Here is a 15,888-nt window from a genome sequence, read left to right on the forward strand (position 1 = left end):
TGTAGTATTTGTAATACATATTTCATAGCGTATTGTAATACATTGTCATGCCCAAGGAATTTAATATTGTTGCAATAATATCTAATACATAGCCCATATTAAAATTTCTCCAATCACCCCCCAAATGTCTCTTAGAGCCTTAAAAAAGTATCCAGTATTAAGTAAAGGGTTACATATTGCATTTCGTTGTCACTTCTCTTTAGTCTCCTTTAATCTAGCACAGTCCCCAACCTCTGGTCTTTCAAGGCCTTGACACTTTTGAAGCATCCAGGCCAGTTGTCTTGTATCTAGTCTGTTCTCAACATAACAAACAGAGGAATTCTTTTAAAACCTAGTCGGATCATGTCACTCCTCTGCTCAAAACCCTGCAGCAGCTGCCTGTCTCACTTAGAGTAAGAGCCACAGCTCTTCACAGGCCATGCATCTTTCCATTCCCCCAAAGTCTCCTCCAGGTCTTCAACTCCTACCCTTTTCCCCTTGCAACCATTACAGGCCTCCTTGCTGTTCCTTGACCATGCCAGGCCAGTTCCTGTCTTAGGACGTTGTTCCCTCTTTCTAGAATGTTCTTTCCAGTATAGCTGCTTGGTTCACTCCTTCACCTCCTTCAGGTCTTCACTCAAATGCCACCTTCTCAAGGAGCCACTCTTACCACCAGCCTCTCCCTGCCCCAGCCATCCCTCACTCCTCACCCCCGTATTGCTAACTCTTATCCTTTATTATTATTCTATATTTTTATTTTCAAAACAATCTCAAACTTAAAGAAAAGTTAAAAATACAAGTACCTTTTTTTCTTAAACCAATTGAGAGTAAACCGCTGACCTGATACCCCATCATCTTGAATGCTTTCGTGTGAATTTCCTACAAAGACATTCTCCTATTAACCACAGCACAGCCTGCAATAGCAGGAATTAACATCCATGTTTCTACCATTTAATCCTCAGACCCTGTATTGGATTGAACTATGTCCCCCCAAAACTCGCTGAAGCTTGAATTGTGCCCCCCAAGCTTTATGTATTAGAAACTTAGCCCCCACTGTGACTTTAAGAGGGTGGAAATCCTATTATGGTAATTGAAAGGTGGAGCCTTGAAGAGGTGATTGGACTGTAGGACCCTGCAGTAGTGAATGGATTAAAAATGGTGGTCAGGGGCGTGGTTCTGAGGGCTTTAAAAGGAGAGTCTCTATTTCTCTCTCTCTCTCTCTCTCTCTCTCTCTCTCTCTCTCTCTCTCTCTCTCTCTCTCTCTCTCTCTCTCTCTCTCTCTCTCTCTCTCTCTCTCTCTCAGGGGCGTGGTTCTGAGGGCTTTAAAAGGAGAGTCTCTATTTCTCTCTCTCTCTCTCTCTCTCTCTCTCTCTCTCTCTCTCTCTCTCTCTCTCTCTCTCTCTCTCTCCTTCCACCATCTTGCAATGTGAGGTCCTTCCACCATCTTGCAATGTGAGACCCCTGGGTCACTGTTGCCACCACCAGATGTACCCTGGACTTCCCAGCCTCAGAAATTATAAGCAATAAATTTCATTTTCTTTATAAATCACCCAGTTTCAAGTATTTTGTTATAAGCAACAGAAATGGACTAAGACAGATCCCATTCACATTTCACCAATTGTCCCAATAATGCCTTTACAGCAAAGGGCTCCAGTCCAGAATCGAGCATTATATTTCATAGTAGTGCCTTTTAGTCTCTCTCAGTCTGTAGCAGTTTCTCAGCCTTTCCTTGGCTTCATGACCATGACACTTTTAAAGATTACAGTTACCTTGTAGAATGTTTCTACACTTATGGTTCATCTGGTGTTTGTAACTATAGTTTCAGGTTATACGTCATTAGCAGCAATATCATAGAAGAAATCTTGGGTTTTGACTGCATTTTTTCAGGTAGTGCATGACTTCATCTTGTCCTGTTACTGGGGATGTTAACCTTTCTCAGTTGACGAAGCTGGTGTCTGCCAACCTTCTCCACTGTGAAGTTACTCTTTTTTCTATACAAAATAAATAAGTGTTTTGTAAGGAAGTACTTTGGGACTTTATGTAAATTTCCCAAACCTCATCAAATTATTTATTTTTTTATATTAGTATGGATCCTTATTTTATTCAATAAAGTTTGTTAGTATCATTGCTGTGGATTGAATCTTTGTGTCCCCCAAAATTCATATTTTGAAGCCCTAACTCCTGACATGATGGTGTTTGAAGATGGGGCCTCTCGGAGGTAATTAGGATTAGATTAGGTCATGAGGGTGGGGCCCTCATGAGGGGATTAGTGCCATTATAGGAAGAGGAAGAGATCTCTTGATGTCTCTGCAGGAGCATGGACAGGAGGAAAGGTCATGTAAGGACACACCGAGAAAGCAGACAGCAAGAGGGGCTTCTGGAATTTTCTGGCACCTTGATCTTGGACTTCCAGAACTGAAAAAATAAATTTCTGTTGTGTAAGCCACCATTCTGTGGTGTTTTATTATGGCAGCCCATGCTAAGTCAGTTATTATTAGTGGGCCACAGCGAGCACATCCAAGTTGCTCCTGGGTGCTTCTGAGCTGTCCTGCTCACCCTTTCAGCTTCCTCTGCCTTTTGGCACAAGACAATCCAGGCTCGTCTTGTGCTTTCCACGGCCCAGGCCTAGAATCAGGCCTTTCTCCAAAGAGGCTTGGTTTCCTATAGTGGCACGTGGTGTTAGAAGCCCAGATCCAGGTACCCACTAGCTGGGCTCACTGCTATTGGCATGTCACCACACCCAGGCCAGTGGACACACACACACATTTATAACTATATGTATTTCTATGTCTAGCTAGATATTTTGAAATTCATGAGTTAACACCGATCCTTACAATTCCAATTCAACAGTACAGGCTCCTTTCTGGCTTTCTCCCTTCCCATATTTGTAAATCTCTTCTTCAACCGTCAGAAAGCTGGCTTCCATTATCCGTAATATATGAAGTTATCTGATCAATCCTTCTCTGTAAGCGACCTCCCATGCCACTCTTTCATACACAGATCCCTCTTCACTCCATCTTGGTTCTAAGGCCCCAGGCCAGGACACCCAAACACATGGATGCCCTACTCGCTCTACACAAGCTCTCAGGCCTCCCCCGGGCCTTCACCAACACGGAGGCCTCTGTGCCCTGTTTAGGCCCCAGTGGCCCATGCCAGGCTGCCCCGCCTTCCCTAGTTTCGTCTTGACACTTCAGGACGAGCCACCCATATCTGGGGACACCCTGCCCTCTCCACGCAAGCTCTGACTCCCTACTCGGGGCCCTCCCCTATGTGGACACCCTCCTCACCTTGCTTGGGTTCCAATGCCCCACACAGGCCACCCCTCCACATGGATGCCTGTCTTGTTCTGTCCTACCTGATGGTTTTAGGACTGAAGAGAAGGGAAGGGGACAAAGATGAGGAAGAGGATCCATGCTCTATGCTTTATTGTTCCAAAGCACTTATCATTTATTTCTTCTTTTTTTTTTTGGCAGCTGGCTGGTACTGGGATCCAAATCCATGACCTTGGTGTTCCACGGCTGTGCTCTAACCAACCGAGCTAACTGGCTAGCCCCTTATCACTTTTATATCAGTCTGCTAGGGCTGCTATAACAAAATACCACAGACTGGGTGGCTTAAACAACAGAAATTCATTTTCTCTCAGTCCTGGAGGCTGGAAGTCCAAGATCAAGGTGCTAGAGAATTCAGTTTCCAGTGAGGCCTCTCATCCCGGCTCGCAGATGGTCACCTTCTCCTTGTATCCTCACACGACCTGCTCTGTGTGCCCCACAGAGAGAGAGAGAAGCTCTCTGATGTCTCATCCTCCTCCTATAAGAACACCAGTCCTATTGAATTAGGGGCCCACCTTTATGACCTCACTTAACCTTAATTATCTCCTTGGGGCCCTACCTCCAAGTACAGTCACACTGGGGGTTAGGCTTTGCTATGGTCCAAATGTTTGTGTCTGCCCACAATTCAGGTGTTGAAACCTAATCACCAATGTGATGGTATCAGGAGGTGGGGCCTTTGCAAAGCGATTCGGTCATAAGGGTGGAGCCTTCATGAATGGGATTAGTGCCCTTCTAAGAAAAGGGACCCCAGGGAGCTGCCCTTGCCCTTCTACATGTGAGGACATGGGGAGAAGTCGCCATCTATGAACCAGAACTTGGGCCCTCACCAGACACCAAATCTGCTGGCACCTTGGTCTTGGACTTCCCAACCTCCAGAACTGTGAGAAATAAATTTCTGTTGTTTATAAGCCTATAAGTTTATAAGTCTATGGTATTTTGTTATAGCAATGTTACAGCAGACTAAGGTTTCAACATATGAATTTGGGGGGACACAATTTGGTCTGTAACAGTCTTTGTTTGTGGTTTTGGTGGCTGGCTGGTACGGGGATCCACATAACAGCTTTCTCACAGACCTTCCACATTGCTCATTTATCATTTACTCTTTACCAGAGCCCCCTCCCACCCTCTGCACATCAGCTCCTCCCAGGCAGGGATCTCTTCTCGGATTCACTGTGGCACCCCAAGTTCCTGGAAGTACAGCTGGAGGCCCTTGTACACGTGTCTGAGGAAGCCTGCTAGGGGAGCCTTGCTCCCCGCTTCCCCTATCCCCTCGGACCTGGAGCAGGGAAAGTCAGAACCACTGGCACCAGGTACAAATGGTTTATTTCTCTATAAAGAGCACAGTACAAAGAGGTGGGAGGTAGGGCAGCTGGGCCCAGCGGAGCAGCAGCGGGCAGGTCCCAGGCCCTGGCTGTGCCAAGGAGGCCCCGGCAGCTGCCCTGGCAGTAAACCAGGGTGACCAGCATTAGGGTGGAGGGGAGCAGGGGGTGAGCGGAGGGCCAAGGCTGCTGCTGGAAGTCACACAAAGCCGGGCTTCATGGAGGAACGGCGGCAGTTGGGGCAGCTCCGAGTCCCGCTGTTCTGCAGGCACCTTGGGTGGCAAAGGGCTCTGTCTACTCACCAAGGCCCGTCCTCCCATCCTGGGCCCTGGGCCCTCCCTCTCTCTCTTCCCTGCCCTCTGCTGGGGCTGGGAAGGAGTCCTCGGCTGGCCGTTGTTTGGTGGTGGTGGTGGGGAAGGAATGGCTCCCCCCACCAGCTCCTGCTGCAGCCCCTCTCCCCCTCTGCCCCAGGGGGTTTCCAGGGCAGGGCACAGGCTGGGACTCAAGTGGCAGGGATGGAGCCCAGCATCTGCCACAGCCCCAAGGCAGCTCTGGCCCTGGATGTCTGCTCTGATGACCTTCAAGAGGCCTCTTGAATTCTTTGGGGTTAAGGACAGGGCTGCTGGGTGGATTCGATGAGTTCCTACATGAAAAGTTCTTAGAACACGCAGGGGCCACAGAAAGCACTAGATAAGGGTTTGCGGCTAGTACTATTATTGTCAGATCAGCTGGGGCCTGGAGTGCCCCCCAGAGGCCACCTGCCCCTCGCCCACCCGGTGGGAGCCCTCACCTGAGATGGAAGATGTGGGAGCAGGGCAGGGCCTGCAGCCGGCTGTTCCTCTCACCGATGGATTCGCCGCACAGGCCGCAGTAGAGCTCCGTCTCCTCCACGCACTCGTGGAAGCGCACGACGTGCGCCCGCAGCTCCCGCTGCAGCCCCTTGCTGCGGTAGATGCTCTCGCTCAGGCAGTGCAGCTTCAACTGACTCAGCTGGGGCCGGTGGGGACAGGAGAGCGGGGTGGGGTGGAGACCAAAGTCAGCGCTGCTGAGGTTCGGTCTCAGAGCTTTCCTGCCTTGCTGATGGACCCAGGAAGAATGTCCCACCCTCTCTGGGCCTTGGTTTCCCTTCATGCAGAATGAGGGGGTGGGTGAGATCAGTGGTCCTCACCCCTAGAGCTGCTCGGGGGCCTCATGTCTTTAAAGGATTTTATTCACCAACCTGCTGCAGGGACTCCATAATAATTAATCTGCTTTCCTGTTTTTATTAACTAAACACACACACAACAGCTCATCCTCATTTCGGATCAGCCTGATACCAGGGTAAACCTGAGTGGCTACAATCCAGCCAAAACCAAATATATTTAGCATTTTAATTGGACTATGCACCTGATTCCAGAGAAATGCTCATCTTCTAGAAGGCTTTGAGAAATGCTGAGCATGTTTTCAACATTTTAAGGTTTGGATATGATTATCACATTTGCTGACGCCATGTAGACTATGGGAAGAACATGGCTTTGGAGTTAAGACAAACCAGTGAGCAGGTGTGGGACCTGGACATCTCTCTGAGCCTCACTTTCCTCTTCTCTAAAATGGGCTCGCTGTACCCACCTTGCAGGGAGACAGTGAGAACTGGAACTCTCCAGCTCTCAGGGACTGGAGGCTACTATTAGGAGTTTTAATCAACGTCAAGAAACCTCTGAGGAGTTCTGCTATCCTCCAAGTTCTGGGATTCCTGTCCCACCCTCAGAAGTGCTCTCTGGGTAGAAGAGAAAGAGCAAGGGTCTGGGCACAGCTGAGGGAAGCCTCCAGAGGTTCAGGAAGGGCTCAGGGTGTGAGCAGGCTCAGGGGACCCTCCCCCCAAACTCAGTGCCCCCCCTTGGGCTCTTGACCCCACGCCCAGCAGACAGAATCTGGTCTGACCTTGTTCCCCACCTCCTCGGCCAGGTCCTGGGCTCTCTCAATGGCATCCAGAGCCTACAACATGAGCACAGACCAGGGCTGCAGACAGAGCAGTCTGACAGAGGCCTTGGCTCATAGCAAAGGAAAGGGTAGGGAGCGTGGGCCCAGGGAGGACAATGTGGCTGGGGCAGTGGCCCTACGAGTGAAGGCATCAGACAGAGACTGGGGTGCAGTCACAAGAGCTGTTTGGGCAAGTTACCTTCTGCCTCAGATTACTCAGATACAGAATGGGAAGAATATTGCTGTCTCGCAGGGTGTTCTGAGATCATGGGAGGCAGTTAGAATGCTCCGGGCTCAAACCCCAGCTCTAGCCCTTTACAAGCTGTGGGTCCCTGGGCAAGTCATGGGCCTTCTCTGAGTTGGGAAAATGATTGGGAATGACCCGGCCTCACGGGGTCAGGGTGAGACTGTTAGACAATGTGACTGAAAGGCCTTGCCCAGCACCAGACCCACAGACTGTCAGCTGACTTACTGGCCCCAAGTGGGGAGCACTGCGGAGAGCTGGGGGCCATGGAAAAGGGCTGACCTCACCTTGTCCAGTGCCTTCCTGGCCACCCAGCATTTGGCCACACCCAATAGCACCTGCACCTGCCCCAGGCGGTTTCCAATCTCAGTCATGATGCTCATGGCAGAGTCGTACCTGGGGAAGGCTGTCTGCAGAGCCAGGTGGGGGGTGGAGTCAGGCTGGGCCAGGCCTGAGCCCTCCTCCCCCACCCCCCACATCCTGGTGACCTCACCTCCAGGTCCCCTCGGCTCCGGTGGATGTCAGCAAAGCAGAGTAGGCAAAGCGCCTGCAGAGGCCGGTCCCCATGCTGGAGTGCAATCTTCATGGACTCCTGCAAGGGAGGCTGGTCACTTGGGCCTGTTCATCTGTCCCCAGCACACCTCTCTGAAGGGACAGCCCAGGGATTACCAGCATCCTGGTAGCCTAATACACCTATCATGGTGCTGAGGCTTCACGCACAGAGCCATCAAGGTCAAAGACCCAGCAAGGTGGCTACTATCATTTGACAGGTAGAAACTGAGAGTCAGAGAGATGTGACTTGATCAAGGTCACCCAGCTAGTAAGTGGCAAAACTGGTATTTGGACCCATGTCAGTGGAGCTCCAGAGACAGCCCTCTTCCTACTCCACTCTTCAAAGTACCCCACAGGGCTGGCTGGTTAGCCCACTTGGTTAGAGCGCAGTGTTATAACACCAGAGTCAAGGGTTCGGATCCCCATAGTGGCCAGCCACCCCCAAAAAAAAAGTATCTCACAGAGTGTGTTGAGGACAGAGGGAAGCCCCCTCCCCCGAGGATGGTCTGGAAAGGGGTGAGGTTTGGGATGGGGCTGGGGAAACACGTGCTTCCTTCAGGAGCTCAGCTGTAGAGAAGCTGGGCCAGGGGCAAGCCTGGGGGCCTCGAAGGAAGAGGCCCTGTGTCTTGGGCCCCTGACCCTGGCCCCCACCACCACCACCCACCCGCCCCATCCCTGCTGCCCACCTCACAACACTCCATGGCACTGCCTAGGTGGCCCAGCAGGCGATAAGCCACGGCCATGTGGTACTGGCTCATGGCCCGGTACTTGAGGCTCCAGCCCTTGCCATAGTCGTTGACCAGCTCTGCGGCCTTGCAGGGAAAGAACAGGGCTTTCTCGTAGTCCTGCAGGGCACATGGGATGGGAGGGGGCACTCTGAGTGATAGGAGCTGCCCCAAATCAAGGGCTCTGGGGGCCCAGTGTTCATTGACTCATTCTGGCATCCAGGGAAAGAGTGATCCAGGCAGAGGGAGCAGCCAGCGCAAAGGTGTGGGATTTTCTCCGGTTTGCTGTATCCCAAGAACCTAGCACAGTTTTTGGCACTTAGTAGATGCACAATAAATATTTATCGAATGAATGAATAAAAAGGCAAGAAAATACAATTGGTTTCACTTCCAGCCCAGTCCTAAACAGGATCCTTAGGTTCAGAGACACAAAGGAAGAGGGGATATCAGATCCCCCCAGACCAGACTTTGCCTCCCGTGCCCAGCAGCAGATGTTCGCTGAAGGCTCAGTGACAGACTGCCAGCGGAACGGGCGCAAAGGAGTATTGGGACAGACTCAGGGAGGCAACGAAATCATTCTCTCATGCTTTGTCCTCAAACCTCCAAGTGCCTTTTCAACTTGCCCATGATCCGCTTCCTATCATCATACGCAGTGGAGAAACAGCTCTGTCCTCCTCTGCCATGTCTCCCACCTTCCCGGCTCTGTGCCCACTCTCTCGGCTTCCCCTCCTGTCATCGTGGAGGAGGGCTCCCTGCTCCTATCAAATGCCAGCTCCTCCGTGAGCCAGCCACCCCCAACCTCCTGGTCTCGGCACCATCCAGTGCTCTCTTTCTACTGAATCATTCCCACTGGTGTGCTAACACGTTCTGGCATTTCTCACCCATTTAAAAAATAAAAACAAAAGTCAAAATCAAACAATCCTCTTGACCTCATTTCCCGGTCAGCTACAGCCCCATTTCTCTGATCTTTTTCATAGTAAACCCATCTGAGGTCTGGCCGGTTAGCAACCTTGGAAGAGCATGATGCTGATAACGCCAAGGTCAGGGGTTCAAATCCCTGTACGCCTGGCCAGCCACCGAAAAAATAAAATAAAATTCCCATACCATCCAGCTGCCAAAAAACCCAAAAACACAACACAAAAAACATAGTAAACCTATTTGATCTTTTACTTAATATCTAACAAGCAGTTCTGAGTTAATATGACCCAAAGAGAACTCTCAATAACCCCAGTAAAAACCTCTTCCTAATAGATCTTATTATGTACATTTTAACTTGAAGCCATATAAATGTTTTACAGATTCAAAAAAATTAAACTTAGGGCCGGCCTGTGGCTCACTCAGGGGAGTGTGGTGCTGATAACACCAAGGCCATGGGTTCGGATCCCATATAGGGATGGCCGGTTAGCTCACTGGGTGAGCGTGGTGCTGACAACACCAGACCAAGGGTTAAGATCCCCTTACCAGTCATCTATTAAAAAAAAAAAAAAAATAGCACCTACAAATAGAAAATGGAAATAAATGACCCTAACTGAATACCATATTAATATAACTACACAGAAAAAACAATCATTTCGAATGTTTTACACTTGGACAATGTACCCATAGTACGTATTGTTTTGTTTTCAGTGGCTGGCTGGTACAGGGATCCGAACCTTTGACTTTGGTGTTATCAGCACCATTCTCTCCCAAGTGAGCCAACGGCCTGCCCGCTATAGTGGGGTATATTATAAAGACAAAAGAACGGCAAAGAAATCTTAAACTTCATTCAGTTGTTTTTTTAAAAGTTTATTTATTTTTTAGAGTAACATTGGTATTGTCTTTTAAAACTATTTCATGTATTTTGTGGGATAAGGTATTTAATTATGTTGTTAGATTTTTGTTTTTTTCTTTTGACAGCTGGCCAGTGAGGGTATCCGAACACTTGACCTTGGTGTTATGAGGAAGTGCTCTAGCCAACTGAGCTAACCGGCCAGCCTTAATTATGTTGTTAGAAACATGGGGCCGGCCCGTGGCTCACTTGGGAGAGTGCAGTGCTGATAACACCAAGGCCACGGGTTCGGATCCTATATAGGGATGGCCGGTTCGCTCACTGGCTGAGTGTGGTGCAGACAACACCAAGTCAAGGGTTAAGATCCCCTTACCAGTCATCTTTTTTTTAAAAAAAGAAAGAAACAAAGATTATCTGTCTAAAAGAAAAGAGAATCAAGTTTAAAATAAATTAAGAGGAACTCCTGAAACATCAGACTCAAATTGGAAATAGCAATATACAGTAAACTTCAGTTGTTCTAGCAACCTAAAAGGTTTAGAAGCATAGACAACCCAGTAGCAATGAGCACCACATTCGGTTTTTAAATACCATTTAGAAACTGGAGAAATGAACTTATTCCAGGTCTGGGGCAGGGGATGTTCAAAATGAGCCTGGGACAGTTTCTTGTCCCAGAAAACAAGAAAGCTTTCAAAGACAAAGTCTTGTCAAAAGGACACAGGAGCCGTATTGAAGGGATTCCATCGGCTAGAAGTTAAGATAATACGAACATCAAAAAGAATGATTTGTTTTTTGTTTTTTGTTTTTAAGATGACCGGTAAGGGGATCTTAACCCTTGACTTGGGGTTGTCAGCACCACGCTCAGCCAGTGAGCAAACCGGCCATCCCTATATGGGATCCGTACCCGGGGCCTTGGTGTTATCAGCACCACACTCTCCCGAGTGAGCCACGGGCTGGCCCAAAAAAGAATGATTTGTGATAACACCAAGGACAAAGATTTAGATCCCTGTACCTGCCGGCCGGCCCCCCCCCTCCAAAAGAAAAGAATTATGATTGACCAAAGAATACTGAATATGAAAAATCCATGATTTCATAATGATTCCAAAAGAGTGTGACCATTGAAGGCAGCTTTACAACCAACTCCTTTATTAGAAAAGTGGTAATTAAAGGAAAGAAAAAAAGTATTTATTCTGGCTTTCCTTTAGGAACTGTATTTCAGAATAACTAACTAGGGCTGGCCAGTTAGCCCAGTTGGTTAGAGGGCAGTGTTATAACACCGAGGTCAAAGTTTGGATCCCCTTACCGGCCAGCCACCAAACAAACAAACAAAAAAGAATGACAAACTAGACTTAAGAGATGAGGGAAAGTTCTTCCTTAAAAATCCTAGCCAGAGTTAGAGCACAGTGTTATGACACCAAGGTCAAGGGTTGAGATTCCCATGCCAGCCACAAAAAATTTTTTTTAAAAAGAGAAAAATCCTAGCTAATAAATATAGAAGAAATGACAGAACTTGGAAATCATCCTTTCATTAGAGTTGAAATGAAATAATTGATTCAGGCAACAAACATTGATGGATGCTAAGACCGCTAGAGAAAATGTGGTTGCAAAACCGAATACTCACAGGATGCCAAAGTGTCATCCCACACGTTAACCTCTGGTCATGAGAGGAAAAGTGCAAACCCAAAAGTGGAAGGATCAGGTTGTCACTCCCTGATCCATCTTGATGTGACATACGTAGCATCCTGATGTAGCACCCCGATGAAGCACGTAGCATTGTCTATATAGTCCTCTTAGCAAAAATGTGTGACCTAACTTTCACCAACTCACTACCTAATTTCCAGTTCGTAGGGATCAAAGAGATGAAGGAAGAAGTTACATGACTCCTTGAGGAAACAATGAGAGAATGAGATGGGACACTCTGCAAGGCAAGTGATCTAAGTGATCTGGTTTCTTCAATAAATCATGGAAAATAAGAGGGCCGGTAGGATTTTTTTTTTTTTTTTTGGCGGCTTCCTGATATGGGGAACGGAACCCTTGACCTTGCTGTTACAAGGCTGCACTCTAAGCAATCGTCTATTGGGAAAGACTTGAGACATAATAACCACTGCCATGTGTGGCTCTTGCTTGTGTCCCAGTTCAAACAAGCTAACGGTAAATTCATACTTTTAGGGTAAGTAGAGAAATTTAAATATGGACTGGGTATGAGATGCTATTCAGAGATTACTGGGGTTTTTCGTTTGCTTTATTTTGTTTTGTGTTTGGCAACTGGCTGGTATAGGGATCGAACCCTGGATCTTGGTGTTATCAGCATCACTCCCTAACCTGCCATCAGAGATTATTGCTAATTTTGGTGTGTGTGATAATGGTATTGTAATTAAGTAAGAAAGTGTCCTTGTGTGAGAAAATGCCCTTTTTAAATATTAGAGATGCACACTGAACTACTTCAGGGGAAAATATCACGATGTCTATAATCTATCATAACACTTCAGTCGAAATTAGCAAATCAAATATGTCAAAAATAATAATTGTTCAGTCGAAGTAGTGAGTATATAGGGTTTCATTATACTATTCTCTCTACTTTCTTGTACAATTAATTTTCTGCATAACATAAAAGGTTTTAAAAAACCCCTCCCCGGGCCGAGCCCGTGGCGCACTCGGGAGAGTGCGACGCTGGGAGTGCAGCGATGCTGGGAGCACAGCGACGCTCCCGCCAAGGGTTCGGATCCTATAGAGGACTGGCCGGTGCACTCACTGGCTGAGTGCTGGTCACGAAACAGACAAAAAAAAAAAAAAAAAAACCCTCCCCTCCTGAATCCTATCTCATCTCTGAATGCCCCCCCCCCCCTCTTCCATCTAGTTCCTGAAAACAGAATCCCGGCCGTCATCCCCGGGGCTTCTCCTTCCATCCCATCCCACCTCGGATCCATCAGCGTTCACACACTCATTTACCCCAAGGTTTATTAAGCATCTACCATGTGCCAGCCATTAAAATCCCCCATGGGCCAAGCACAGCCGGATGCCCGAGGGGAAGAGGAGCAAATCCCAGGATAGGCCTGCAGTCACTGGCCTTATCAATAGCTCAGCCACCATCTGCACCTGCCAGGAGTGCTCCCCCAGGGCGGATCCTGCATGGCTCATCCTCTCCCCTCCTTCAAGTCATCAAGTCTCACCTCCGCGAGGCCTTCTGACCCCCTTTTGACACTGTGACAGCCTGGCACGCCCACCCCCTTGCCCCGCTTCACCTTCTCCTCAGCACTTTTTCACGCGCTACGTAACTGACTTCCTCCTGATCGTGTTGACTGCACTTCGCTGGCGTTTTCACTGCTGCACCCTAGGCCAACGACGCCTGCGAAATAGTAGATGCACAATGAACACTTGATGACTGAATTCTTACAATCCTGCTGTAAAGTGGGTCCTATTCGCCCTCACTTTATAGATATACCTCCCAAGATTCAGAGAGGAGAGGTGACTTGCCCAAGATCACACAGCAAATGTATGGCAGTGCATCCCCGCGGCCTGTCCTCACCCAGGGTGTCCCATTCCCCCAGGAAGTCAGACCCATCAAGGTTTGAATCCTGGTTCTGCAGTTCCTATCTGTATTGTTTCCCTTTCTGACTCTCACTCACCTTGTCCCCACCTGAAAGGAGAGCAGAACTAGGTAGTGTGACAGGGAATGTGGCCCATGAGAGGCTGTCAAGGAGTCCCAAGGCCCCCATCACCCTCTCCCCAGGGCCCAGGCCCACCTTGACCTGGGCATAGAAGCTGCCGAGGCTGCAGCAGACACGGCACTCAAGCATGGTGTCGTCGTTGTTGTGGGCATAGCGCAGGGCCTTCTCGAAACTCTCCAGGGCCTTCTGGAAGATGCTGAGGCCCAGGAAGGCGTTGCCCATGCTCAGGCTGACCTGGCCTCCAAGCTGGGCTCCTGCCCTGGTGCCAGGCAGGCCAAGGCAGGTCTTGCAGTAGGAGATGGTCTTGTGAAACTCGCAGAGCTTCTCGTTGCTACGTGCCAGGTTCAGGTAGCTCTCCAGGAGGAAGTCAGCATCCTCCAGCTCCCGGGCGGTGTCGATCTGAACCACGGCAAACTGCCCAGCAGGGTGGTGGGCAGGTAGCTCTCAGGCTGGACTCTGAGCCTTGGACCCCGACCTTCACCCTCCAGGCTCAGATCTAGAGCCACACTCACACCTCCCAGCCTCGTACCCAAGCAGCAGACCCCAAAGCCTCAGACCTGGAGTTTCCACCCCCAGCCTCAGATACATTCTCTACACTCCACAGACTAGAAGCTTCAGTCCTGAAGCCTTCCCCTCCCAAACTCAGACTCACAGCCATCACTCCTCCGTCCCAGCCTCAGATCGAGAGTCCCCACATGTCCCGCCCCTGCCTCAAATCCGGAGCCCACACCCCCCCAGGCTCAGACACAGAACCCCAAACAGGCAGGCTGAGACCCAGATGCTTGAGGTGCCTGAACCCTGGACCTTGAAGCCTTAGAACCTTAATCTCAGAGGCTCAGACACTGAAGTTCAAGGCCACAGGTCTAAATCTGAAGCCAAGACTGAGCATCTAAGACCCAGAGCCTCAGATGCAGATTCAGAGCCTCAGGCCCTGAGGTCTGTGGACACAAGGAAGGCTGAAGAGGCTGGGAAGGAGCCAGAGAGCCTAGGAGAAATCCAGCCCCAGCCCCAACTCTCCCCCCACCCCCACTCCCGTGCCCCCTGGGCTGGATACTCCCACCTTCAGCATCTCTTTGTAGCGGCCCATCTCCGAGTGGGCTGTGACCAGGCAGCCCAGCACGCGAAAGCGCCCCACAAGGTCTGAGCTCTTCTCCAGGACCTTCATCCACACCTGCAGAGCTTTCTCTGTCTGGTTAGACTGGTACAGCTGGAGCCCCTTCTCGATCTGCTGCTTTGTCTGGTCCTGCCCCATCCTTCAGAGTCCTGTGCCCCACGTGGAGAGACCCTGGTGGCTCTGTGCCTCTAGGCACTCATGGCTTGGGACCCACTGTACCGGCTACCCACTGAGCCCCAGGAGGAAAGCAGGTTGGGTTGGAGCCGGAGTGGGGCCTGGATGGAGGGCGGGTGCCACCCTGGGAACAAAGCTGCTTCAGCCCCTGTCTGCAGCTGTCCCTGCCAGTTGGGGCCACGTGGCCTCTGAGGAATGTCAGCACAAGGTCACGAGGGCCTCTGCCGCACCCACTGCTAGCTTGGAGGTGGCTTTCCCAGGGACACAGTCACTCTGCCACCTGGGCACCCCCTTGAGCATGCCTTCAGCACTCTGACACTGACCCTGATTGCCCTGGTCAGGTAGGCCCTCCCTGCAGCCTTGCCAAGGAGCTGGGGCTGACAACTGGGAGGGAGCGGGGATGAAGCTGGACACACAGGCGTTGGGGAGGCTGGGGCCCAGCCTTCTTCTCCCCCATCACACCCACCACCGCAAGCTCCCCTGGCTTTGTTCCTGTGATTCACCAGGCACCGCGGTCACTTACCTGTGGACATGCCCACACCATTCGCAACATTTCATCCTGGAGTGACCTGGACTAGACCCCGAGCTGGTGCCAGAGGCCTGGGCTCTAGCCTGGTTTCCTTCTAGCTCACAGTGTGACCCTAGCCAAGTCATTTACCTCTCTGGGCCTGTTTCATCTATAAAATGAGAATAATAATAGGATAATAAACCTTAGTGCACAGGGCTGTCACAAGGCAGCAGCGTAGAGGCTCACATGCAGCACAGCATGGTGGTTAGCAACGTGGGCCCTGGAGCCAGGCTGGCAGGGTTCGGATCCTGGCTCTGCTGTCTGTGTATGAGCTGTATGGGCAGTGTGAATGTGGGTGAGTTTCCTGGCCCCGGGAATAGAGAGAGAAACAGTACCTAGCTTGCTGGATTGTCATAGCTAAACGACTTACTAGTTGACAAGGACTTAGAACAGTGAGTACCTGGTCCATAGGGAATACTGTGTATATTGATAAGCAAGAGGTTGTCTTGCTCCATGGCAAACTGCCCATCAGGGCCAAAGCTTGGCCCTTGA

At 49.9% G+C, this 15,888-nt stretch overlaps 1 protein-coding gene across 4 annotated transcripts; it reads right to left on the reverse strand.

Moving 5' to 3' along the window:
- Nucleotides 1–1,502: 1,502 nt before the first annotated feature.
- Nucleotides 1,503–14,986, reverse strand: RAPSN (receptor associated protein of the synapse). 4 transcript variants are annotated; one of them, XM_063093654.1, is made up of 8 exons: nt 14,712–14,986; nt 13,616–13,954; nt 8,069–8,227; nt 7,324–7,422; nt 7,118–7,240; nt 6,548–6,601; nt 5,418–5,617; nt 1,503–1,970 (listed from the first exon to the last, which is right to left on the reverse strand). In XM_063093654.1, exons 1-8 carry the CDS (start codon nt 14,790–14,792, stop codon nt 1,880–1,882), a joined length of 1,146 nt encoding a protein of 381 aa, XP_062949724.1. In that variant the 5' UTR covers nt 14,793–14,986; the 3' UTR covers nt 1,503–1,879. The 4 variants fall into 4 exon arrangements, with proteins under 4 accessions (XP_062949724.1, XP_062949723.1, XP_062949721.1 ...); XM_063093653.1 differs by having other exon boundaries at nt 1,504–1,970; nt 8,069–8,194; nt 14,601–14,986; XM_063093651.1 differs by having other exon boundaries at nt 1,507–1,970; nt 14,601–14,986.
- Nucleotides 14,987–15,888: the final 902 nt, after the last annotated feature.

Source organism: Cynocephalus volans, chromosome 4 (assembly GCF_027409185.1).
Source record: "Cynocephalus volans isolate mCynVol1 chromosome 4, mCynVol1.pri, whole genome shotgun sequence".
Taxonomy (NCBI): Eukaryota; Metazoa; Chordata; class Mammalia; order Dermoptera; family Cynocephalidae; genus Cynocephalus; species Cynocephalus volans.

Coding starts and splice junctions, on each gene's coding strand:
- RAPSN (XM_063093651.1), bottom strand. CDS start 14,792: ATGGGGCAGGACCAGACAAAGCAGCAGATCGAGAAGGGGCTCCAGCTG. Junction 7,241..7,323: donor GGAGCCGAGGGGACCTGGAG/GTGAGGTCACCA, acceptor CTGGCTCTGCAG/ACAGCCTTCCCCAGGTACGA. Junction 5,618..6,547: donor CCGAGGAGGTGGGGAACAAG/GTCAGACCAGAT, acceptor CACCGGCCCCAG/CTGAGTCAGTTGAAGCTGCA.